The sequence below is a fragment of the Malania oleifera genome, chromosome 10 (assembly GCF_029873635.1).
Source record: "Malania oleifera isolate guangnan ecotype guangnan chromosome 10, ASM2987363v1, whole genome shotgun sequence".
In the NCBI taxonomy this organism is placed as follows: domain Eukaryota; kingdom Viridiplantae; phylum Streptophyta; class Magnoliopsida; order Santalales; family Ximeniaceae; genus Malania; species Malania oleifera.
Genome location: NC_080426.1, coordinates 27,440,816 through 27,468,737, shown reverse-complemented (window position 1 = coordinate 27,468,737; position 27,922 = coordinate 27,440,816). Strand labels below are relative to the sequence as shown.

Here is a 27,922-nt window from a genome sequence, read left to right as displayed (position 1 = left end):
CCAGAGGGCCGGTGGGCACCGTCATCATTGGCGCCTAACTTCAGTAAAACCCTTGCAAGCTATCAAACAGTAATGATAGTTCTCTGGCTCACTCCTTAAGAGTGAATTTGACTAAAACATGAACCTCTTCTGAGTCAAAATTTTAGATATCAATGAAATGCTGCCAGGAAAGATATATTTTTTTGTTTTTTGTTTGCCCATTATCATCTGGTTGATGATGACATTTAGAAGATAATTCTTCAATAGTCATTACCATGGGACATTTAGAAGATAATTCTTCAATAGTCATTCCTTCTATGAGGAAGCAATTAACTCATCTCCGATGAACTGGATGGTCAGAGGAGAAACAAATGTTCTATCAAGGAGACCCCGATGTTAGGAATTCCCTCATCAGCTAATGGTGGTAGCTATTTGATATTAACAGGATATGTCAATAGTATTTTTCAAAAATCAAGACAAAGTCCATATCATTAAAACAAGGGTTGCAGAAAAACAGTGCATGGAGCATTAAAGCAGCTCATTCGTTTTTCTCAGTGAACTCCCATTGCCATGGTCGCAATTATCCAGCACTTCAACCGAAAAAGAAGAAAAAGGACAGTAATAACATTAACAGTAGATACATTCCGCCAGCATTTTGCATATACACAAGCAGCTTCTATTTTATTTCAGAAGCCGAAATTATGGGTGAGCTTTAAGTATTCCATTACAACACAATAGGCACAGCTACCAGCAAATAATATGCTTCCAACTAGAATGGGCAAAAGCCATAACAACATGGATAATAGTTTCTCACCGCCTTTTATTTCATGGCATTACTCAATGAGGGAACTCGGTGCATTCGTTAGACAATCCATGTTAAGGAATGCTCATTGCTACTCATACACTACTTTGTGCTACTCTAATAAAATGCTATGGCAATTTCCTCGTACCAAACTGAGCTTATAATACACATACTTGCTCGAGTTCTGATGGCTGCATAAATTGTCTTGTATCTTAATTTTTTCAACCAAGATGTCATTTGTTTTCTGGTGAGCCTGAAGCCGGTTTCTCTGCAAGTTGGGTCTTAAGGAATGCCAGCACTGATTGTCGCTGCAAGTGAAAACCGTGTTAAATGTTAAAGAGTCATTTGCAAGGTTCAAAGTAGCGACATAAACCTACCCGCTGCTCAAGACCAGCTTCTTCTGAACTTAATGTCAATGATTCCAACAATTTTATGGCTTCTTGGAATCCATCAACTGCCACGTCCTCATTTCCAAGATTCCTGTCCACATCAGCAACTTTTGCTAAAGAAACAGCCACATCCAGGCACTGTACCAACAGTAAACCGACAGCATGTAAAAAGAAAAAGTTAGGACCCGTAAAATTTTCTTAAGACCAAAAATAAAATTCTATGCATTTCAACATTGTAACTGAGACACCACACATGGTGCCCTTACAGTGAACAAGCAATGACAATAAGAAATCAAGACTCTTGCATTGACATTAATTAAAAATTCCTCATTTTTAATTTGGATGAGATGAAGACAAAGGAAAAGATATGACGTCCATAGCTGGGAGATTCTGAGACGGACAATAAATAGGAATAAAAGCCCTAAAATTTCTCTTAAACTGAGATCATTATTATCTAGTTCTTCACACAACCCATGAATTTTTATTACATGAGGACAGGATATGGTAACACAAGCAAAGAATAAAAATCTAAAGCCGCACGCAAAGACACACCAGGTAAAGCTACAAGGTTGGTCTGACTAGGAGGTCAAACAGGAGGTCAAACCAGTGCAATTAGGATGAGACACACAGACAAATACAAAAAATAAGAACAATGTCTGTATGCATTATAAAGAGGTTTATTAATAATGATGATGATGATGATTAACTAGGAGCCAAATTAATATTTAATAATAATGAGAGAATTTAATTCAACTAAAGTTTACCTAGGTTTTGGTTCGTGAAATATCTATTCCTTGGAATGGGATTTAAGACAAACAAGGTAAAGCTACAATGTTGGTTTGACTAGGAGGTCAAACCAGTGCAATTAGGATGAGACACACACACAGACAAATACAAAATTATAAGGACAATGTCGGTATGCATTACAAAGAGGTTTATTAATAATGATGATAATGATGATTGATTAACTAGGAGTCAAATTAATATTTACTAATAATGAGAGAGGATTTAATTCAACTAAAGTTTACCTAGGTTATCTTTGGTTTGTGAAATATCTATTCCTTGGAATGGGATGAAATATAGTGAAAAATTTCGGAATAGACGTAATTTTTTTTTTTTTGCTACGCAAGAATAGAGGTAATAGCTTTTCATTATATATTCCTTATTACCAAATAAAATATATATTAGAAAGGAATAGGCATTTCTATGGTGAAATTTAGGAATTATTCCTTGTTATGGATCCACTAAAAGTTCCACTAATTTTTGTATATCCCTCATCCACAACTTCTCCCATCATTTCTTTAAGATTTTCTTTCCTTGAAATTCGCAAAAGACATCTTACATTTGGTCCTCACATCTTCAAGAGCTTTTGGACAAGATTTCACCCTGTTTCATTGTACTCGCTAAGTGATGCTTAAATCTGATAACAATCCATCCACAAGATCGTTTGCAGAATTCGCATCTGAAACATTTTTTTCAACTTCCTTTACATATTTTCAAATGAAAACATTTTTCTGCCCTTCGATTCACTTTCAAACATGCTTTTTGAATCTTGAACAGAGCAGAAACAGCAGCTACAGCAGAAAATTGAAAATTATTTGAGATTGGGCGGAAAAGGATTCATGTAGCTGACCCCACCTAGTGGGACTTAAGGCTTGTTGCAGTTGTTGTGTTTGAGGCTTGAGGGTGGGACTAACAAAGAATAGAATATAAGGCAGCAGCCAATTAAAATTGCTGGGAAGCAGCAGCTCAAAAAGCTTAACTCTTCACTTCAGGAACAACAACAACAACAACAAAACCAAGCCTTAGTCCCACTAGGCGAGGTCAGCTATATGAATCCTTTTTCGCCAATTTATGCGATCATGAACCATTTTTTTTAATAGATTCAGGGATATTAAATCCTTACTCACTATCTCCTCCCAAGTTATTTTAGGTCTACCCCTACCCCTTCTACTACCCCCCACAGTAACTAACCCTCCCTTTGTCACTGGTGCACTATGTGGCCTACGTTGTAAGTGTCCATACCATCTGAGTCTTCCCTCCCTTATCTTATCTTCTACAGGAGCTATACTTAACTTACCGCGAATATGTTCATTCCTTAATTTATCTTTCAATGTTATACCACTCATCTATCTAAGCATTCTCATCTCGGCAATTTTTAGTTTTTGGATATTATGTTTCTTCGTTGCCCAACATTTCGATCCATATAGCATAGCTAGTCTTATAACTGTCCTATAAAACTTCCCTTTCAATTTTAAAGGTATTCTACGATCACAAAGCACACTTGAAGCACTTCTCCATTTTACCAACCTGCTTTAACTCTATGCATTCCATCATCTTCAATTCTTCCTTCAGCTTGCATAATAGATCCAAGGTATTGAAATCTACAAGTGCTATTTATTTCATCATCATCAAGTTTAACTTTATCTCCAATATTCCTCCTATCATTACAAAAATTACATTTCATATATTCTGTTTTATTTCTACGTATCCTAAAGCCTCTAGATTCCAAAGCTTCTCTCCATAATTCTAACTCAGTCTCTACTCCGTCCCTAGTTTCATCAATTAATACAATATTTTCTGCAAACAACATACACCATGAAACCTCCTTTTGAATACTCTTAGTCAATTGGTCCATCACTAAAACAAAAAGATAAGGACTCAAAGCAGATCCTTGAATTACACCAATGGTGATTGGAAATTCTCTAGTTTCTCCATCTATAGTCCTTACACTAGTCATTACTCTATCGTACATATCCTTAATGACATTGATATACCTACTACATGCATCCTTTTTTTTCTAAAACCCACCATAGAAATTCCCTAGGTATCACATGCTTTCTCAATGTCAATAAATATCATATCCAAATCTCTCTTCTTTTTCCTAAACTTTTCCATTAATCTTCTTAAAAGATAAATAGCTTCTGTGGTAGATTTCCCAGGAATAAAACCAAATTGATTTTCTAAGACCTTCGTTTCTAACCTTAATCTTTGTTCAGCTATCTTTTCCCATAGTTTCATCGTATGACTCATAAGTTTAAATCCACGATAGTTACTACAATTTTTAATATCTCCTTTATTTTTGTATATAGGTATTAAAGTACTTTTCCTCCATTCATCTGTCATTTTTTTAGTTTTTATAATGGTATTAAATAAATTAATTAACCATATAATTCCGTTATCACCTAAGCATTTCCAAACTTCAATTGGGGTGTTATCTGATCCCAAAGCTTTCCCATTTTTCATCTTTTTGAGTGCAAACTTAACTTCTTTTACTCTAATTTTGCGAATAAATCTCATATTTTTAGTCTTTTCCTCATTTGACAATTCTAAGTTTAAGTCTTCTATTTGGTTTTCATTAAACAACTTACTAAAGTAACTTCGCCATCTTTCTTTAATGTCTTCGTCCTCAACCAAGATAATATCGTCTTCACTTTTTATACATTTTACATTTCCTATGTCGTTACTCTTCCTTTCTCTAGCTTTAGCAAATTTAAATACATCTCTTTCCCCTTCTTTTTTATCTAATCTATCATACAAACTATTAAATAATCTATATTTAACTTCACTAACGACTTTTTTTTCATCTTTTCTTGCCTCCTTATACTTTTCAAAGTTACCCCTATTTCCACATTTTTACCACGTTTTATACCAAATTCTTTTTGTCTTTATGAATTTTTGTACATCTTTATCCCACCACCAACTTTCTTTGCTATTCGAGAATCTTCCCCTTGATTAATCTAAGAGGACCAAAATCTCCAGGCAATGAAAAGCAGCTTAGAACTCATACATAGTTAAGTTTTTCCTAAATGGAAAATTGGGGAAAACATAAAAGGCGGGGGCCAAGAGCTCACCTAATGCACTGAGAGCAATAAGCAATGCTTAGACTCTTGATTAATTGTGGGATGAGGGGAACAGCAGCTCAAGGAAGGGGAGAAGATTCCCCAAAATAGGAAAATACTAGTTTTTTTTTTTTTTTAAAAAAAAGGAAGAATCTCAAATTTATAAAATGAACCAAGGAAGAAACAAACCTCCGTCAAATAAAGAGAGAGAGCGAGAGAGAGGGGGGGGGGGGGAGAATCTTTACAAGAGAAATCAACGTCTTTGATGATAGAAGGTTGCTTGAGTGAGACGATAGCTCAATCTTGTTGGAGGAGCAATCATCTCACCGGAGAAAATCAATTGAGAGTTGTTTGCCGAGGGAAGGAGAGTGTTACTTGAGGGAGGAAGAGAACTTTGTACTCTGAAGATTGAACAAACTAGAGCCCTAATTGATTTTTTATTTTTATATCCTGATATTTAAAAAATTTAAATGGGCATCTCACTATGCATATGCTTTATTTTATGAGGCGTAAAACATGTACCTTTTACGTCAGTGTATGATATGCCTAGTAAGGAATGACATTTGTTTCAGGATTTTCACATTTCACATTATGACTTTGGGTATCTTGAGCTGAAAATGCATTGAAGAGCACTTCTAAAAGCTTGTTTTTTTTTTTGTTTTGTTTTTTTAATATATAAATAAACAAAGAATTTTATTATAGAGAAAGAGGGAGAGTACAATAAGAAAAAGGAGGAAAACAAGGAGCATATACAACAGAAAAAAAGAACTAGAAAACCAGCGAACAAAGATTACAAAACAACTCCACTCGATCAAAACAACCCAATCGAGCTGTAGATCTGACAGAGATAAATGCCGAAAGAAACCATTTACCAAAATCCGCAGCGGGGCAAGTGCCTATTCCAAAGCAAGTTAAGAGGAGTATCCAAGTTCTTAAAGTTTCAGGCATTTCTCTCCCAACCAAATGCAGCAGACGATAGCCAAATTCAGCACTGCCATAATGCCTTCGTTGCAGGGGCAGCATCAAAGATCAACAGCCATGGGAGAAATTAGAAGAAATTGAAAAGGAAGAGAATGGAGGAGAGAAGAGATACAAGGGGGAACTCACATATACTTCTCAAATTCAAATTCAAATTCAAATTCAAACAATAACTGCTTACAACATAGCTTTCACAGTATTAGTAAGAAAGCCTCTTCACACGAAATTACATATAAACCTTAAAGCTACAATACATTACAAGCATACCCTTAGAATACACAAATACTACAAACAAGCCCCCAAATACAAATAATACTATCCTAATTAAACTACACCTTCCCAAACGCTTGTTTGCACTGTCCTTCTCTGCTCTCTTAACCCTACTAAGCTTTCCCTTTTTCCAATCCATTTATCTGTTAGTTAAGTAGACTTGTGAAAGGGACTATACTTCGTACTTTTAACTCTCCTCTATTTCCTTTCTTCTTATAGTGGAGAGATTGAACTGATTGAATGGGAGAAGGAGACCTAGGGCCTAAGCCCACCGAAGCTTTGGTCTCAATCCTTCCCGGAAGCAGTGAATCAAAAGCTCGCCTTGAACCTTCATCTCGTCTGGAACAGCAAATATCTAGGTTGGGGGAGAAGACACCTACTGGTGATCAAGGCGCTGAACTTCGAATCCATCTCTTTGTCCTCCACATCCAACCTTTTAGACACTAGGGCATAGTGATTACCTTTCTTCACTCCTAAAAATAGCGAAGCTTTGAACTAAATCTCATTCAATCCTTTATTGTATTATGGTATAAAAGCGTAGCGAATGAACAAGAAGGTTGACCATGACGATCGTAGCTCTATCAAGTAGGTACGCCAAACACTCCGAGACCGGTATCGTATAATAGCATAAGAGTCGAGGTGGAATCCATTGCGATCTTGGGCATCACCAAAGAAAACCAACAATCCTTGATCCAGTTCTTCTTAAGTATTCTCCAACATGGATCTTCCCAACATATTGATTCTTGTGCTACATCAACTCTCCCTAGTTAGAAAAAATTCAGCCTCGAATTTTGAAATGTTGGAGGATTAGAACTAAGAAGCAAACTTACATTCTTCAAAAGCCTAGAACTTGAGTGATACAAGAAATCACACTTCATTGGCAGCACCATAGACTTGAATTGGGAAATAGCATCAATGAACATATCAAGAGTGACAATTGCAACAATAGGAATGTTAGAGAGACTTTGGATGTCTACAAACACACGCATTTCCTTGCTTGTAGTGTCTTCAAGTTGAGTAATTGTCACTGATTATTTGTCTTGGTTGATTGGTAGAGCTGGCTTCAAAATTATTTCCTTCCCATTATAGTGGAAGACGTATGTATTCTCATGTCCTTGAGTCACACCCAAATCGTCCAACCAAGGAGAACCAAAGAGTACATGAGTCAATATTCAAATGTATGATGTCACACCAAATATTATCAAAATAGTCACCTATTTGGATAGGAATCAAACATATTTCACAAACATGTATAGTAGATTTATCAACCATAGATATCTCAGAAGGCTCTGGTGGTGTTCTGGATGACGTTGCATACAAGTGACTCCATTTATAGAAATCACATTCATAGCAAATCTTTTGTCAATGATGAATTTGCAGACTTTTTCCCATACTTAAGAAAGGTATGGAATGGCATAATATTATGCTCACAATATGACAAAATCCATTCATTTTTCCAGTAAACTGTCACCATATTGCTGGATTAATTTATATAAACTACAACTATATATCACCATAAGCCCTTAACACAATTCACAAGCAAGCTTGACTCCAAATTTCTCGAAAACCATCTTCAATTCACATGTAGTCTTGAGTGCATGCAGAAATTAAACAAATATACATAGAAAACTTACGAATGCAGCACTGCAAACTGACTTTTATTGTTGACAGTAACAAATCAATGCTGCTGCCAACCTGAAAGTTCAATTTAGAGCCTTTCCTCTAAAAACATCACTCAAGCACAAAATATCTTGCCTGAAATGAAAATCTCATGCAACAAATGAAAATATCAGGAGAAAAACACCAAATTCTCATGGTTGGAACCAATTTATCGTGATTCTGGCAGTTGCAGAAGATTTTGGCAAGTATGCTCACTATTGCCGGCGTGTGGGGGCATGAGTTGCCAGCGGCAATTTTCCGGTTATGGTTTTTTGGGGCTAAGGGAGATCAAGGAAAAGGGAGTACAGTGGTGGTGGTGGCGTGATGAGAAAATTACAGGATGTTGGGATTTTGAAGGGCAGTCGGCTGGTCAACCTTCTGAATACGTGGGGCCTTCTGTTGATTGGATGACTATAAAATTGTAGGGGAAGAAGCGTTGACATGTTCTGTATTTGAGGGTGTGGGTGATGTTGCAGGATGGTAGCTAGAAAGTGATGTTTGAAAATTTGGGTGCACCACTGGAATTTCAGAGAAGAGAACCAGCAATTGGAATCAGAGAGGCATAGAATGAAGAAGAGATAAGAAAGAAGATAGAAGAGGGGGAAGGAGGAGGGAGGATGAAGAAAGAACAGAATCAGAATAGAAAAGAGTGTTCAGATCAGGAAACAGGAAAGGAATGAGAATTGAGAGAAGTGAGAACTACAGAGTAGGGGAATTTAGAAATACAGAGAGATGGAAACAGAAAGGCAGAATTACAGAGTAGAATTTAGAAGACAGCAGAGAGTTAGAGAAAGAACAGAGAAAAACAGAAGGAGAAGAAAGAAGAAGAAAAGAAGAGGAGAAGAGAGGAGAATATGGAAGAATTGAAATGGAAGAACAGAGATTGATATTGGGCTCTGATACCAAATGATGCAGGAACAGTATCAAGAATCTGCAGCCATGGGGGGGATTAGAAGAAATTGAAGAGGAAGGATGGGGAAGGGAGAGAGGATATACAAGGGGGAACTCATGTTCACTTCTCAAATTCAAATTCATCAATAACTGCTTACAACATGGCATTCAAACTATTTACAAGAAAGCCTCTTCACATGAAATCACATATAAACCCCTAAAACTACATAATATTACAAACATACCCTTAGAATACACATAATACAAACAAGCCCCCAAAAACACATAATAAACTACTACTAAACCCAACCTTCCTTGACCCAATTCTTCACAAGTATTCTCCAAGAAGGATCTTCTCAAGGTCTTGCTTCATGTCCTACATCATCCTTTCTCTCCTTCCCCTTTCAAACCCTTTGAACGATAAAGTTAAAAAACACCTCCAAGGAGGAAGGGCACACAAACTCTCTCCAAAAATGCCAAACAATTTACTCCAAAAAGTCAAACAGAAATGAAAATGTAAACGTGAACAAGTCTCTCCATTCCTGAAACGGAGAGGACACATATTGGGCAATAAAAACTTGTTAGGTTTCCATTTTTGAAGCATGTCATTGGTATTATTTTTTTTTTCCCTAATTGCTATCCATGTAATAGCCTTAACCTTAGAAACAGCTTTGGCTTTCCAAATGAAAGACTAAGGGGAAAAAGGAGTAGCATTAGGAGCATGAGCTAAATGAGAAAGAAGAATTTACAGGAAAATTTCCAAAAGAAACTAAGCCCCAATATACCTATAAATAATCAAAACAAGACCGGTTGGACTAAACAATATGCTTACAAACTCCAAAATTTGGACCAGCCAAACTAGTAAATTAAGTTGGGTGTAAATGAGTCAAGTCTACTCAAGAGCTATTGGAGCTGGACTCGCTCTCTAACTCAAAATCAATTTGATTCCATTTAAGCTCAAGCTACTTGAGTAACTTAATGAGTCGAGGTCGAGTTTTGTAATACTACTCACAAGCCTAATTAACCATTTTATTTATTTATTTATTTTTTTTATTGTATAAGTCATATAATATATATACATATATTTTAGATAATAAAAGAAGGTAATTAGATTCTCACCAACCGAAGATGGGCAAACCCAGCTCTCTCCAGAAATACCGAAAAGCATATTCCAAATCCTCCAAGAAAATTCAGTGCAAAAGAAGATGAGAAGCCATCTCTGAATTTTTTGTAACAAAAGCACATACATCCGGTGAGAAAGCCTTCAAAGGCCTCCAAATTTGCAGCAAGTTATTAGTATTAATTTTATTGAGCACAACAAACAAAGTGAAAGCCTTAATTTTTGAAGGAGCCTTAGCCTTCTAGATGAAACAATAGAGTGGGAAAGAAGAGGTGGAGTGAGTCAAGAATTCAAAAAAAGATTTAAAACAAAAAACTCTCGACTGATTCAAAGACCAAGACCAAACATCCCTCCCGATGAAAGATAACTCCCATTCAATAAAGATAACAAAGAAGACAACTCCATATCATTAATAGGTCTCCTAAAATGGAGATTCCAGGAAACCAGGACGACTCAAATTCCCAACAAAGAAAGATATGCTTCATCTTAGCAAGTGCATCTTCTACAATACTCAAATCACCTGCAGAATCTCTTCTAAAAATCTTTGACCTTATCTCACTGGAATACTCTCTTTTCACATCATATAGTTTCCTCATTTCTGCACCCATAAGAGCAGCCTTCAGACGCACATACACCTTTGGGCCCTTAGATTTTTCAGATTTAAAACCTGAAGTATCAGATTTTGTACCAAACGAGCTTCTTCTTCTTCTTTTTTTTCCCCGCAATTACTCCTGGACATACCAGCCTCTCACCCTTCTGCAAAACCAAAATCAACAACCAATCTGAAACTTCTATAAATATCATCATTTTTCTTCCCGAATGGTTTTTGAAACCAAGCTAAACCTGATAACACATTGAATGTTTATCCACTCTAAATTTTTCTTGTATAATTGGAGAGCGGCATTTGACTTCGTCAAAAATACTGCTCCTGACACCCTTTTTTGACTTATGTGAATTTTGGCCAGGGGAATGGACCTGATGACTAATGGGATCAGAACTGAGATGAGCCTGGTGACCTATACCCTCACAATGGGCCATTTAGAAGCAAGACCAAGCTTAGAAAACCCCTCTTGAGAAGAACCCTCTTGGGACCCATAGAAAGGCACAAAGAATTATTATTTAAACCATGGGCCCGCTCTATTAAATTGCCCAATTTAAATAAGAAATAAAAACTTTCTCCTCTGGGCATGATGTGAACTTATCTAGAACCATCACTCTTGAGTCCTTCAATCGCATATCTTCCCCACACCAAAAACATAAATGATCTGATTTCAAACGACTTACTTTGCCTTCACCTGATTTCCCTTCCAATACAACCTTACTCCACGACCTGAGATATGAAGAGCTAGCTACACCAGCTTCTTCAAGAACAAAACAAAACTCTTTCACGAACTCACAAACTCATCCGCAAATATTCGCCATCCGTTACCTTTTTCTCCTCTAGGAATAAAAACCAAAAAGTTCCTGCCTCTCACCCTCAGCCCTAGCTCCAAAAACTTCCCCACCCTCATCCACCTAATAGCCAATCAACATAGATGACTTTCCTTAAGAGCATTTCTGGATCCCCTATCCAACCGAATGAAGGTACATAATCCATTGGCAACGCAAAAAGCTACCTCCTTTAAGAGTTTAATTGACCGATTCAGAGAGATGTTCTCAAACACGCATAAATAAGAGGTCTCCCCCTCCTACAAGCTTAGATAAAAGGATTTACCTTTGATCTGCACCGATCACCTTACCATCTGATATTCGTGCAGCCATGTTCAATTCCAAGTGAGGATGAGAGAGTCGTTTCGTGCGAGATAGAGAAACCCATTCACACGAAAGCATAGTTCTCAAATTTCCTTTCTATTGCAAGTGAGAGAGAAGACGCTTTGAGATCAAGTGTTCAATCATTCAGTAGAGAAGGGGCTTTGAGCCTTTAGAAAACTCAAATTACAAGAAAAAATGATGCACATATGCTTAGATTGTTTCTAGGAAAGAGGCGTATAACAAAGGGAAAATGTAGATATTTAAAATCAAAATATTATATATACATGCAATTAATATAAATTTATAATCAAATTAAGCTTAATCAAGTCGAGCTCGAGTTTTAAGAACTTGGAGCTAAGTTGAGTTTGAGTTCAATAATTTTGAGATCGGTCGAGGTTGAGTTGAGTTTTGAACTCATCATTGTAAAGTTGAGTCAAGTCAAGTTTGAGTATCCCACAAGGTAAATGAGGGATAGAGTTACTATAATAATACTACTAATAAATTGGGGTACCTAGTGTAAATTTTAGTAATCTTCGTGTGAAAGTTAAAAGCAACAAAGGCTCTTCATTAAGGGGAGGTGGGGGGGGGAGGGGGTTAACATTCCCCTTTATATGCTTGTGCAACTAAAAATTGAAGAGAGCAATAAAAAAATTTCCCTCGGTAATGTATTTTAGATTTTTTTTTTTATTTACAACAAAAGAAGATATACTAAGAAAGAGAATGTACAACCATAACGAGGATACTAACTCCTCTAAAAGAAAAACAAAAAAAAAAACAAAAGCAAACACACAAAAAAGAATAAAATAATAAAACTAAAACAAAAATAAGAAAAAAAATAAAATTAAAACTAAAAATAAAAAGGTGAACTAATCCAAGGAAGCTCCTTATTAAACCTTCCCATTATAGTTCACCAAACACTTCAAATTTGCAATTCCCTATGACCTTTCTTTGCCTTAGATTTACCACCATCAAGCCTTCCCTCCATGATCAAACAATGTGACTCCCAAGCTATCCAACAAATTTTGAGTTTGAATGTCTTTCTCAGCAGACTCTTGGAACTGGATTAGGCCGAATTCCATCTTTTACCTTCAGTTCCTCTTTAAAAGCATCATCCTCAAAAATATTAATACCATCTAAACCTTCTAAAGTAGGAGGCGGCGGCACATAAGGTAAATCCCCGAGACAAACATTAAAAGAGTCAGAAAAAAAAAATCCTTGCTGCTCCTGAATTTGATCCAAAAGCAAACCTTTGTCACATTCAAATTCGCTACTACCTACACTATCGTCCTTCATAACATCTCCCCATCTCTTACTATCCATACTTGTATTAATCCTCTCAACAATTGGCTCCTCCACTATACTTAAAACACCTTTAGAATCTCTCTGAAGAGTTTTTTTTTTGGCCACCAGATGAATCCCAATTACTCCTCCTTCCAAAACCCAGCTGCACTTCCTTACAGCGAGTGTAAACATTTCGACTCCTCAGATTATCCAAGTTGACTCCCTTATCATCTAAATTCCCTACTTAACCAACAATAGAATCTTGATTTTCAACTCCACAAGAAATAAAATTCTTCAAAGATCCCCCAAACTCAATCCTGGAACCCTGCCTACTATCGTTCTACTCTAAAATAGGAGAAGCACCTCTCTAGAAAATTAGTAGACTTTTCAGCAGGCCTCCTCTCTGATTCTGCCTCCTTTTGTTTCTGTTTTCAAAGCAATTGCTTCTCTCCTCTTGATCACTATAGATCTTGTTAGAAGATGATTTAAGCACCGAATCGCACACGTTTTCCTTTTATTCTGAGGAGAGATTAATTCCCACAGCCTCACAAGTTTCCACAAGAAAGCCTTCTTTTTGACAGGAAACCTAACTAAGCATTTGGACCTGCCCTTCTGATTGGCCCAACAGTGGTTTACCCTACTGAATTTTCTCAAATCTAATCTGACCCAATACAGAATCAAAATTCTACTCTTGAGCCTCCTTAAGAAATAGATCTATAAGAAATTTTAAAAGACCTTTATTGTTCTCAAACATTCAACACATGTCTAAATTAATCATCAAAGACCCAGGCCCAGCCCACCCGATCTTCATCATCCAATCGTTCATGCAGAAAACCCTAGCCGCCTCTAGACTAACCTCCTCCGCTGGAACTTTCTCTCTTAGTGATGTCAATTGATTGTGCAGAGCTGTCTGCAGGATCCCCTCTTGCATCTTCCCCCCATACCAAATCTGCACCATCTCCAGCACACCCTCAGGGATTGAGCAAACTCCATCGTTAGGAACCAAGCAAGCACCAACCTTAGGCGTCAAAGGAACTCCATCAGCATCTGTTTTTCCTGATACTATTTGGCCCGGGAATGCTTTTTTTTTCCCCCTCTCATCTGAGCCCTAATTCTAGGAATTTCCTTGCCCTCGTCACATGAATCACAATCCAATAATCAACAAAATCCACCCGAGTTCTACCAACACCCTTGCTTAAATTTCCAGCAAGAGATAGGAATCCCTATGAGAACCATTTTGCTGCAGCTGAAGAAATTGAACCCACCGCTTGCACTGCCAATTGAACGAACGAATCCCCAACTTCCCTACTTTATCCCATCTCATATCGAAGGGTTTCCCTTCAATCTAGAATGAACAAATCCCTATCATCAATAACTGACAGCATCTCAATCAAGAGAGTGAGGAGAATGAGTCAAGGCCCTTCGTGAGAGAGAGGGAACCATGGCATGGTCCTCAGATTAAACACTGCTAAAGGTGCAAGCTAGGAAGCATGAAGAGCCTTCCAGAGATCCTCCTTTCCCGTAACTATTGGCCTCTGAGAGAAGAGATTATGACAGCAGCCAAGCTCACGATGGGAAGCAGTGAGCCTGAGAGAGAGAGCGAGGGAGCTAGGGCTTCAAACCATCAGGAGAGAAGAGGCTGCGAGCTTTTGATAAAGAGCACGAGTCTTGCCAGGGCTCTGACGAATCATTGCAATTTCTAGTGAGTCGGCAACGGGAGGCTGAAAGGGAGTTCGAAGGCTGAGATGTCAAGTGAATCGAAGCTCGGAGAGAGGTCGAAAGCTGAGAAAAATGAACAAAGGAGCAAGCCTGAGAGAGAGAGCGAGGGAGCTAGCGCTTCAAACCTTCAGGACAGAAGAGGCTCTGAGCCTTTGAAAAGGGTCACGAGTCTCACTAGGGCTCTGTTTTGAAGTTAAAAAATTACACGCAATGAATTTATGGAGTAATGTATTTTAGTTTACTTTTCACTTAAAGAAAAAAACCCCATTTGCCCCACTAAAAGTTTTCTGTATTTATGGAGTAATCCAGCTCCACCATAACCATCAACAATGACTAACAACCAGAACCAACAAGATATTATTATTATTCCATGCACATATATGCATGCATGAGCTATTGATACATGCATAAATATATTTTATACAGATAAATTCACATTCTGAAATGATTGCAGGTCTCAAAATCACTATGCCAAACCCCAAACCAAAATTTATATTTTAAGGGATTCAGCTTCCTTAGACAATGAAAATAATAAAAAATAAAAAAATAAAGAAAAGGAATGGTAAATTATTTTTCAAAAGATCGGGCCCAATAGATTTTCCTGCCTAATGTCCTAGTAAAATTGAACTTGAATATGATGAGAAAATACTCAAATAGCTGCAGATGCCTGGCCAAAAATATGTAGGATGCCTTGAAACCTCTCTCTTTGCACAAATTTGTCAATGTTATTTCAGATCAAAGAAAACCTGGTAAACCAGTTGCGTACACAAAAGAGTTCCTGACCTGGGATGAAACATCTGGACAATGTTTGATGGCATCACGACGCACATCCAAAGATTGAAAATAGTAAGATCTTGCAGCTTGAAGATCTCCATCATAATATTTAAGATCACCAATTTTATTCAGTGAAACAGACAGTGTATGTGTGATCTGCAGAGAAACCAAGCTAAAAACAAATTAGAGAACACATCAAACTTTCCTCTTCTTTTCTTTTTCCCTTCTTCGAGGTAAAACAGCCGAGTCCAAATTTTTTTTAAAAAAAATCCAATTATATCCAGGAAAGATGCAACAACCTCCAGATCATCAGCAGGCAATTTTGAAAGGAAACTGACGCTTTCTTCAAAATAAGAAACTGAAGATCCAGCATCTCCCAGTGCCCGACTGCAATATCCATATCCATTATTTCAGAAGACATGAGAAGGCAGTAAGAATAATAATGAGAAAAAAAAAATGAAAAAAAATACAAGCATTTTTTGGAAAATGCAAATCTTTTGAGTCAAAAGATCTTCAACCTCTCTTTTATTCTAATTGGAATTATCATAGGTGTTTGTCTGGCACATTCTAATTTTTTATCTATGGCATTCTTTGTTTATATGAAAAATCAGATTAAAGTGCAGCATGAATGAAAGGGAAAAAAAAGACAATAGAAAGCAATGTATATTGATGCATTAAGAGTGCAGAAAAAAGATTTTCATTGTAAGAAAAATGAAACTTAAGACGTGCTTGGTAATGCATCAGCCATCAGGTCATCTCAATTTGTGTCAAAACATGCATTTGGTTTTGTGTTCATACATTTTCAGCACACATGCATACTTTTAGTCAAAAGTAGACACAAAGTTCCTCAATCATGGGTTTTAGCAGGGGCAGTGCTTCCAGGAAACATGCATTCGAAAGTCAATTGCATTCCACTATGCTTCTGGCCACATTTTCAAACAACAGCTTTTAAATACAATAGATGGAAAATTATTTTTGCAACATATTTAACAAGATCGTCTAAAGAAGCTTGAAGTAAATAATTTTTTTATCAGACTATAGATCATTGCTATTTGAAAAATAATATTAGTATTCAAAATCAAAGAAGCTTTAAGAAGATGAAAACTGAAAAGGCAGCATGACCAGGTAGGCGTGGTAAAAATTGAGATAGGGTAGTTAGCCAAGTTATCTAACAAAATTATAACAAGGAAATGCCAAATGATTGGAGGAAAAACACATTGATACCAAAATAAAAATACAATAAGAGACATTCAGAATTAAACAAATTATTGTGGTATCAAACATATAAAATGATACTCTGAAATTTGGAGAAAGAGACAGTGATCCAAGATTAAGACTTCAAATGATGGTGTTAGGTTAATGCCTGGACAATAACCATCAATGCTATTTATTTAAGCAATTAAAGTATTCATAAAAAAAATATATAGAGATAACAAAATAGATTTCACAAAGGTATAGAGAAAAGAAAATAGATTTAGATATGACCTTTATTAAGTTTAAAAAAACAAAAAAAAAAAAAAGCTTTTGATGGATTAAGCAGATTCTTAAACAAAAAATGTGCTTGGTTATGAGGAAAAAATGGATATCTAGTAGTAAAACACAATCAAAGGCGCAACAAATGTAGCAGTAACTAGGGCAACAATCAATGAAGAAGAAGCAAGTGCATTATCATAATACGGGGTCTTTAATCTTTATACAACAGAAAAGGTAGCTATTTTCAATCTCCCTCTCTTCCTCTCCTCCACCAACCATGCTTTTCAAAGCAACATGTAAGAAGGCCAACAACCCTCTATTAATTTTGATTGAATCATTTGATCAAGTGCTGGCAGCCATTAGATTCATGAACCGACCAATATTTTAATTACAAATATTAGTACAAAACTATAAACTTGAGCACTTTGGTGGGATAACTCTTAGTCTCCAATCAACTCAGTACTTGGGAAACATGATGGGCAATGCAAGAGCAAATATACCATTGACAGGTCTTAGCTAAACATGAGTTTTAAAAGAAGTTAATGGAACTGGTGAGCTTAACATTAAGGTTTAAGTAGATACAGGTTTTTATTAAATTCAGCACTTTTTCAGAAAAGCACTTCTGCATAAGTGGTTCCAAACGATCCCTTACATAATAAGAATTTTTTTTCTTACTGGAAAAGAAGCATATTAATTGAGAAAGAATGCACAGAACAGGAGAATAAGGAATCCTCCAAAAAGATCAGAAAAACCTAAACTAGAAAAACAAAACAATTGACACAAAACAGCAAACCAATCACACTGAACATCTTCAAAACAAATTCACTTGAAACAACCAGCAGCAATAGCCCATAATAAAAAAAAAAGCCAAATATTGAATCTTATCCCAAACCAAAACCCAAGAAATCTTCTTCCCATTAGAAATACAACTGCTCCTTTCTAGCCAAATACCCCATAATACAACACATAGAACAGACTAGTCTTTGCTCCTTCTGAACCTGAAAAGAGAAATAGCCAGCATATCTTCCTCAGATTCCGGATAAACCTAGATAAGCCCAAATTTACCCAATAAAACTGAAAATCTTATTCCAAATCCTCCATGATAAAGAAATATGAAAACAAATGAGAGGCAGATTCAGAACTACCAAAGCAAAGAACACATACATGCAGTGATACCTACTCTGCAGCAGATTGTTAGTGTCAACTCTACTAAGAACAACCAACCAATTAGAAGCCTTAATTTTACAGGGAACTTTGGCCTTCCAAATTTTATGATAGAAAGAAAGACATGTCCCTCCACCTATTGGAAGGACAGCAACCCTCCAACAAACTCAACAAAGAAGCAAGCTCCTCCACCTCTCTCAATCCGAGATACACGAAAACAAAAATCTCAAGAGAAATTCTCCCCATCAGAGAGCAAAAGGAAAGAAACAGCCTCACTATGTAAAGAAGAAAGACGATACAAATGAGGAAACAACATGAAAAGATCCAATTTCCCCCACCATAGGTAAGTTGACAGGAAATCCTCAAATTTTGAAAAATAAAAAATAAAACTAGATACAAGATATATAGTTGTACACAACATAGATTCCGCATGCAACACATGTTCCAGATTTGCAATGCCTCAAGTAAATTGACTTAAATAGTCATGTGCATGCCATATAACTATATAAACGGACAATGTAGTACATCCCCCACATCTAAGGCCATAGAATAAAACAGAGCAAATAATGAAAGCTTGCTAATTATATCCAGAGGCCTGGGCAAATAAAACTAAAGATGAAAGGGCTTTGGGGATCTTTGGAGAAAGCAGATCAAGGGTTGTCTCACTTCGTCCCGTTTGTCTGTTATTGTCAATGGTCAACCAAGAGGATGGTTCAAGGCCTCTAGAGGTCTTAGACAAGAAGATCCTCTATCCCTTTTCTTGTTCACCTTAGCTGTTGATACCCTTACTAGGTTGTTCTTTCATGCTCAGGCTAGGGGGGTGATTAGAGGCCTGTGTAGGAAGGGAGGACGTGGAGATTTCCCATCTCCAATTGCTGATGAGTAATGACATTTTGCTTCTCCTCAAGGACAATTTAGCAAATTTCAGAAAAGCTATTCTGTTGCTCAAAATCTTTGAAAAGATATCGGGTCTCAAAATCAACTTGTTCAAGAGTGGTTTAGCTGGCATTAACATGGGCGATAGGACTCTTCAGAATTTCAAATTGAGTGCAAGTTGTGAATCCATACAATGGTCCCTTACTTATCTTGGCCTCCCTCTTGGAAGTAATACAAACTTTGAAGCCTTCAGGGATCTAGTCTTGGAAAAGTTGGCTAGGAGATTCGAGGGTTGGAAGAGGGCTTATTGTTCCCTTGGGGGTCAAGCCACTCTCATCAATGTGTCTCTTGAATATTCCAATTTATTATCTCTCTTTGTTTAGAGTTCCCTCTAGTGGAACAGAACAAAATGAATAATTGGGTCGAATGAATAAATGGATAGAGCTCTATGGCTCCAATTCCGTTACAAGGGAAGAAAAAGCAACAAGTTTATGTTCTTAATTGAAATAATTACCCGATCTAATTGTATGTTAAAAGGATATTAGTGCCTGACGTGGTAAAGTCTTTTCCCATGAGTGGATTTTAGATTTTTTTAATGAATCCTAACCATTCTTCATTCCATAATGGAATAGAGATGAATGTGTAGAAGAAGTAGCATATTGATAAAGAGCATTTTTTCCAAAATCAAAAGAGCAATTAGGTTTAAAAAATAAAGGATTTTGGTAAGTCCTTAGAGAGGTTGATGCATAATTTCCTTTAGTCAGGTCCCGAGGATCCTAGGCGTGAACATCTTGTTAGTTGGAATTTGGTTTGAAAAACTAAGTCGGAGGGGGCCTAGGTATTAGGAATGCGGTATCTAAGAACATCTCTTTTATAGGTAAATAGCTTTGAAGATTCCCTCTGGAAACTAAATCCCTTTGGCATAAGGTGATAAAGAGTAAGTACAGGATCAAACAAAATGGGTGGGAGACGATGAGCGACAGCATTACTTCTCACGCTTGTCGTTGGAAATTTGTCACTCAAGTAGCCAACCAGTTCTTTCCTCGTGTTCAGTTCAAAAGGTGTAATGGCAATAGAGTCCGTTTCTAGGAAGATGTGTGGGTGGGGGAGTCTTCGTTGATGCTGAAGTTTCCTCATTCTTTAAGATTTCTTTTCTTTATAATGCTCCTATTAGTTCTTTCACTTCTTTTGGGGGGTTCCTTCTTGGGATTCCCATTTTTCCAGGAATCTTAATGAACGAGAGGTCATTGAGCTCACTAACATTATTTCCTTGTTGGACCAGCACATTCATTCTTCTACTAAGGATGAGAGAGTGTAGGAGGGGGATTCCTTAGGCATATTTACTTCTAAATCTTTTCTATCTCATCTTTTAAAAACCAATAGCTCTAACCATTTTCCTTCGAACCGCTTACTTTCTAAGGTGCCAGGGAAGATTCAGGCTTCTGCCTAGACTGATCCAGGAAAAGATCAACACGCTTAATATGGTTCAGAGGAGAAGACCCTATATGGCTCCTAGTCCTGATACGTGCTTCATGTGTCATGAAAATAATGAGTTAAGTGCCCATCTCTTTGTGTATTGCAAGTTGGCATCGCAGCTGTGGAACGCGCTTTTCTCTCTGGCAGGGGAAGAGTGGGTGGCTCCAGGAAAGGTGAAAGACTTGGCTTTGGTTAATTTCAGGGGTTTTGGAAAGAATAGGAATGGCAGAGCTCTATGGTGTGCAGCTGTTTTTTCTATCTCTTGAACTGTTTGGACTGAAAGGAACGCTAGGATTTTCAGAAGTCAATCTACATGCTCACAGCTTTTGTGGAATAGGGTGATTTTCCTTGCCTCCTAGTCAGTGCATTCTTTAGATTCCTTTAAGGGTCTTCCACTGTCTGAACTTACAAGAGATTGGAAGGCGGTGCTCTTGTTTGGATTGTATTCTGTTTTTTTATTTCTTTGGTATTTTCAGCCGTCTTTTGGTTTTTCCAGCTTTTCTAGTTGGTTGAGGACTCCTTGTCCTCCAATCATGTATTACATTCCTCAGGTTTAATAGATTATTCTTTTTTTCAATTAAATTAAAGATAAAAGTCCCAAACTACATCAACATCAGAAGACTAAAGTGATATTTTTTGCAGTGCAAAATCCAATTCCTCTTCCTATTATTATTGAACAATTAAAATAAATCAGCTCAGGCATATTAAACTACATCCAAAAATATAAAGTTTATCATTAAAATCCTAAATCACAACCCCCACACCTTGCAGGCTTCTTATAAAGGGCAAAGAAATCTTACCTTGCAAAGTTCAAACACTTTCTTTCCTTCTGCGAAGGATGATTGACTACCTGTGAATTATGTTAAAAGTAAATTTTAAAATTTGTTAGGATGTTAACTAAAAGATATGAGATCTTAAGGATGCTCCCTTAAATGGCAAGTTTTATTTTCTTGATTCATTTAACAACGATTCGCCTTCGCAATTTGCCATATTGCTCTAATTCGTGCAGTAAAAGGTCACATACTTTACTAAGACGGAAAAAAATAACAATAATATTCTCAAATTTCACCACATGCTTTACAAAGTTTGGAGTAAGAAGCACAGAAGCCGGAAGCGCATTTTTGGAGCAGGAGTGCCACCTAAATAAAATATCAGCACCAGTAGATGATAATATTAACGTTAAAGTGAAACATAATTCATTGCCAACTGACCAGGACTACTGTATTTTTATTATTTTAATGGTACTGTTACCCAATATGTCACTGCTCACCACCAGAAGGCTTTCACAGTCATGCACTCATGATATATGTCTACGGCAAATTGATAACCACAGAAACATTGCATTGGTTCATGTGTAGATTCAATACCACAGAAGGAAAACACACTATTAGTATGTAAAAATAAGTACCAAAAGAAGGGGTAGGACAAACCAGCAGTCGCCAAGCATACCAAGAACTGCTCCTAGCTGTGAACATAACTCTGACGTGTTTCCCATTCTTTCTAACTGACTTCGGATGTCTTCTGCACAGAGACCAAGTCTTGACTTGGCGCTTTCCACGTTATTTGCACGAAATGCCTACACATGAAACAAACAACAATGACTTCTTACAGTCATTTAATAGCAGCATCCTACATTGCAATTAAAATAAATCTGCTCCAGCATACTAATTATTATATACAAGGACAAGAAATTTAGAAATATGCTGATGCACACATATGTGCTCCAACACCCAGATCCACTCATAGACTCATAAGAGAGGTTTCGAGAGGTTTCTTTTGACAGATGACCATTACCAAGACAAGCTTCTCATGCAGGGTCCTGGTGCTCGGATGACTTTTCGTGCAGTTCATGGAAACAATGAACTTGAGGACGTGCTATTTTTGTTTTTGTCCCTAATGAAAAAATGTGCATGTTCAGAGTCCTATCTTCTCCTCTACAAAGGCTTACCATTGAGTTGATTCTAGTTTAAGTCCATTTCTGGTGTAGGCTTGCCATTAAGTCGATTTTGATTTAAGTTTTCCTGGTTTCTTTTTTGCAGGAACCAAAAAAAAAAAAAAAAAGAAATTAAAAAAAAAAAATTGTGTGTGATGACTTCAGTCCATCTTGAGGAAGAGGCATAGTAGTTAGAAGCGCGCCTACGCACGAGATGCAGTGGGGCGACGAGGCTAGCGCCTCATTAGGGTTGAGGCAAGGCAACCTTCAAAAAGGCACAGGTAGGCGCACTGAGGCTCCAGGCACAGTGAGTCACGCTTGAGATATCTGATCTTTTAACTTCATTTTAAAATATAAAAAAAAATACACTTCTAAGAAAGAAAACATGGCCAGACTCGAACCAGCCCTAGCCATAGCCATAGGCTTCGACTCAAACCAGCAGGTCCAGGCTTCATCTTCGAGCCTTCGAAACAGCATGAAACCAGCAGTCCAGGCTTCATCTTCACATCTTCGAGTCTTCGAGCCTTCGCCAGCAAGAGAGCCATCACAGGAGCCCTTCGTTTTTGAGGTTCGAGCCTTCAAACCAGCACAACCCTTCATCCTCATGCCTTTGAACCAGCACGACACACCTTCATCTTCAAGCCTTTGAGTCTTTGAGCCTTCGCAAGAGCCCTTCGCCTTCAAGGTTCAAGCCTTCGAACCAGCACGACCTTCGTCTTTGAGTCTTCAAGCCTTCCACCAGCAAGAGAGCCTTTGCCAGAGCCTTCGAAGAAGCGAGAGGCTTCAAGCCATTGAGTCGTCATCGCCAGTCTTCGTGATTCATCAGGCTGCTTCAAACTAGTAAGTCTTCTTCTTCTTCTTTAGTATTTTGCTGCTGCTGTTGCCTTCTTCTTTTCGGCTTCTTCTTCTTCTTCTTCTGGGCTCAGTGTTTTGCTGCTGCTTCTTCTTCTTCTTCTTCTTCGTGTTCCTCAGGGCTCAGTATTTTGCTGCTGCTGCTTGCTGGTGGCTGGCAGGCTGCCATGTTCTTGGCAAGCTATAGATTAACTTGCATTAAGCCACTATGTTGATGCTTTTGGGCCTTTGGCTTGGCAATTTCATTTCCTTTCTAATTTGAAGTTTGAACTCTTGCATGCGTAATTACTTATGCTAAACTACGTTTTTTTTCACTTGGAACTTGGTACGCGGTTGTCATAATTTCTATGCGTTTATGTTTTGGTATTAAATATTTGGCATTTTAAATTCTAATATTACTATTGATGTGTTTTCATAAATCAATTACCCATCAAATAGGCATTGTACACAATTTTAATAACCGTGCAGCTCACCTTCATGAGGCACGCACCTTCGCCTCGCTCCTTGGCTCCAAAGTACTCTTTGTGGCTCAGTGCACCTTGTGCCTTTCACCACTATGGGAAGAGGAGATTAAGAGCTCGGTTTTGAGATGGATAAAGAGAGGGCTCCCAGCCCAGATGGTTTTACCATGACATTTTTTAGGACTATTGGTTAAGGGAGACCTTCTCAAAGTTTTTTCTCGAATTCTTTGACAATGGAGTGAAAGGAAGGAGTATGAGTTCTACATTTATTACTTTGGTGCCTAAATGTGTGGTTAGACCATTAGCTTGGCAACACATGTTTATAAGATTTTGACTAAGGTGTTATCTAAGAGATTGTCTATGGTTTTGGGGGACACTATCTCTCTTAGCCAGAGTGCATTAATTGGTGATAAAACAAATCCTAGATGCTGCCTTGATAGCAAATGATGTGGTCAAAGGTACTGCTCAAAGGAACAAGAGGGTTCTAGAGTTGAAATTGGATATTGAGAAAGCTTATGACAAGGTGAGCAGGAGCTTCTTAGACAAGGTTATGGCTAGAAAGGTTTTTGCCTAACCGTGAGGAAATGGAATAGAGGGTGTTTATTTTCTGTGGTTTTCTTGTCTTAGTAAACAACAAGGCTAATTGTTGGTTTTGTGCATCCAGGGGTCTAAGACAAGGATATCTTCTTTCTCCTTTTCCCTTTACTATAGTGGTTGATGCCTTAAGATGACTAAGAGAGGAGTTGATAGAGGTTAATAGATGGGATTAAGGTAGGTTATGAGGATTGTGCCATATCGCATCTTCAATTGCGCAAAATATATTATTCTCTTCCTTCCTAAGAACACGGGATACTGCTCTAATTTGCTGACTATCCTTCACATGTTTGAGAGAGCATCTAGGGTGAAAATTAATTTCTCTAAAAGTGGTTTGGTGATATGAAAGGGTGTACACAAATCCTCTAGAAAATGAAATGAAGAAATTAAATCAAAATTCTCCACTAAGCTGCAAATTACCCAAGAAAAAACACTCCAAAGAACCAAAAATCCCAAAGAAAAAGCTAAGAATGAGTGCTATCCAAAGCAAAAGGGAAGTGCCAAGTGAACAACAGCAATAGATGCAAGCCTTAAGTCACACTAGGTGGGATTGGCCATATGAATCCTTTTCCGCCAATTTATGCAATCATAGACCATTTCTTTTTTGACAAATTCAAAGCTATTAAATCCTTAATATCTCATTCCAAGTTATTATAGGTCTACCCCAACCCCTTCTACTGCCCCCCACAGTAACTAACTCACTCTTCTTCACTGGTGCACTATGTGGCCTACGTTGAAAGTGTTTATACCATCTGAGTAGTCATTTCATTATCTTACCTTCTATAGGAGCTACATTTAACTTACCGCAAATATGTTCATTCCTTAATTTATCTTTCAGTGCTATACCACTCATCCATCTAAGCATTCTCATCTCAACAACTTTTACTTTTTGGATATTTTGCTTCTTTGTCTTCTAACATTCTAATCCATATAGCACAGCTGGTCTTGTAGCCGTCCTATAAAACTTCCCTTTTAATTTTAAGGTTATTCTACGATCAAAAAACACACTTGAAGTACTTCTCCATTTTACCCAACCTGCTTTAACTTTATGCATTACATTATCTTCAATTTCTCCTTCAACTTGCATAATAGATCCAAAGTATCGAAATCTACAAGTTCTATTTATTTCTTCATCATCAAATTTAACTTCGTCTCAAATATTCCTCCTTCCGTAACTGAAATTGCATTTCATGCATATGGTCTTATTTTAACTTATCCTAAAGCCTCTAGATTCCAAAGCTTCTCTCCATAATTCTAACTCAACCTCTACTCCACTCCTAGTTTTATCACAAAAAATCCTCTCAACCTATGCATCCAACAAATGGTGAACCAAGCACCACTCCTAAAAAATCCTTTCTTATCCACAGAATCCTTTTTCTTCCTACTTCTCCCAAAACCACAAAATTTATCCTTAGAAACCTTCAACATTAACTGGAAAAGCCCACAGCTAACCAATAACACTGAACGGATTGCCCCACCACAGCCTTGCAACCTTGTAAGTTGCAATAAAGAAATCAGTGTGCATTATCCTCCCATAAAATACAAGTCCATACTAAAAGTATTATAGGGTATCCTCAACTGAAATGAATCATTCATATGATTTTTGTAGCAAAAAAGCTCCTCTCCAGTACCACGTGCCTCTCCTAGATGGATGGATCGCCCTAGCTATACTAATAGTGCTTTATCTATCAACAAAGGGGGTTCTATGGGAGACTAGAAATTCTCGCTTTTTTTATTGCTAGATATCATGTACAGTTATTGTATTACTTGATTGAAGCTATGCCCATTGAAATTATGTGGCTTTGCAACAGGAAGCAAAAGAGCTGTTTCTTGCTACTCTTAAAAATGTGCAGATGCTGCTTTAGTCGAGGCAGGAAATATTCCTTAAGAAAATTAAACATGTTGTCAAGGTTGTGAAAAGATTGATGATTGTTCAGAAAGTTGTTGTTTGACTGGTCAATTTTCAATCTTATCTAGACTGACTCACGCCTAGTTATGGACTAGTGATATCCCCTCAGCCTACTGGGACTAGCTAACTACGAAATGCCTGGCCTCCATAGTACTATAGCTCTACCTTCAGCTTCTAGAATTTTGAAACTGGAATGATCTTACTAAAATGAAAGAAGGCCTCTAGCATCCGATTTTAATCTCCATGGTCCCACCACTCAATGATGACTTGACATCTAATTGCCCTAAGCAAATCCCCTTAAAATATCCAAAAACAAATTGTTTGATCATTCAATGGATCAAAGCAGGGTGTTGATTTATCTTTTCAAATCAAGGTCTTCCTCAAAAGAACCAGAGTGCCGAGCATCTTCAGGATTTCCCCGATGAGATGAGAAGCCTTATCCTTGGAATGCTCAGGGCCGTACACACTACAAGTGATTGTTCTAGGTGGAATCAAATTAGATTCATTCGCCCACAGAAAAACCTCAATAATTCAAATGAAACTGCTCTATCAATACACAATTCAATATACATAAAGTTGACAAGTAACAACATTATGATATGATGCGATACCCAAACAAAAGCTCACCCGCATGGCTTGTTGCACCAAGAAAGCACCCCTCTCCAGAGAAACATCCTCATATATCACTGTTTTCTTCTCATCAGTCACTCCCTTCTCGGACTCCTCATTAACATGAGATCGCTTGATCCTTGCATGACCTTCAATAAAACGATCGACCGTACTCTGAAGATTCGTATCAGCTTCGATCTTCTCAATGTCCGCCCCACACAACGGACAGTCCTTGAATCGAGATATACAAGCCCTAATTCCCCCATGCAAATAAAAAAAAAACACGCAAATAAACAAATAAAATATACATCTAAAACTCAAAATGAAGGATTTGCCATTATAGAGTCAGTGGCTCACTTGCAGTAGACATGCGAACAAGGCACGCATCTGCCGCTTTCGAAGAGAAGAGCCTGGCAAATGACGCAGCTGAGAGGACCTAGCTTGAAGGTCTGAGAATCGTAACCGAATGGGCATTTCGGGGATACGGTGGCGGCATCCGGAGTCTCCTTTTGACCATCGGACTGAGGCGGTTTGTACGGGCATTCGCTGGGCTTTCGCGAAGAGACTTCGTCGGGACGAGCGGATTTGGCGAAGGGACAAACAGGGGTCATCTTCATCAACACCTCGTAACAACCAAAAAAATCAGCAAATCTTTCAATTTTACTTGGATTTCTTTCGCTTCCCCGGGAACCAAGCGGAAGAAGGATGACAATTTGATCAGCAGCTGTACCTTTGATCAGTCGAAGGTCGAGAGGTGGCCGGACTCAGTGGAAAGTGGCCGGAGAGATGATTGGACTCTGAAGTTTGTTAGGGTTCGTCGGATTTGTGCGGGAGAGTTAAAGCAGGTCGTGACAAAAAGTCATCTCACGTCACGATGTCCACGTGGTGCAGCTCCCAATAAAATCCCTCCACACACACGACTGACACGAATCACGACGCGGAGCGTCAGAAGGTTTATCTGTTTAATTAAAATTTAATTAAATTGAATTTATGTTCATTTTCATTCTTAAAAAATTTAAAATATGATTTAAATTTTATAAATTAAAACATATTATAGTAAAAAATTAAAATTTATTAGATTTCTTAGTTGTTAAACTCCTGTCATTTTTTTCAAAAATT

At 37.6% G+C, this 27,922-nt stretch overlaps 1 protein-coding gene across 2 annotated transcripts; it reads right to left on the bottom strand.

The window, feature by feature from the left end:
• Positions 1 to 632: 632 nt before the first annotated feature.
• On the bottom strand, positions 633 to 27,674 carry LOC131165469 (protein NCA1). 2 transcript variants are annotated; one of them, XM_058123320.1, is made up of 8 exons: positions 27,534 to 27,674; positions 27,161 to 27,414; positions 26,822 to 27,056; positions 21,876 to 22,021; positions 15,756 to 15,843; positions 15,466 to 15,612; positions 1,159 to 1,308; positions 633 to 1,089 (listed from the first exon to the last, which is right to left on the bottom strand). In XM_058123320.1, exons 2-8 carry the CDS (start codon positions 27,412 to 27,414, stop codon positions 1,015 to 1,017), a joined length of 1,095 nt encoding a protein of 364 aa, XP_057979303.1. In that variant the 5' UTR covers positions 27,534 to 27,674; the 3' UTR covers positions 633 to 1,014. The 2 variants fall into 2 exon arrangements, with proteins under 2 accessions (XP_057979303.1, XP_057979301.1); XM_058123318.1 differs by having other exon boundaries at positions 27,161 to 27,426; positions 27,534 to 27,645.
• Positions 27,675 to 27,922: the final 248 nt, after the last annotated feature.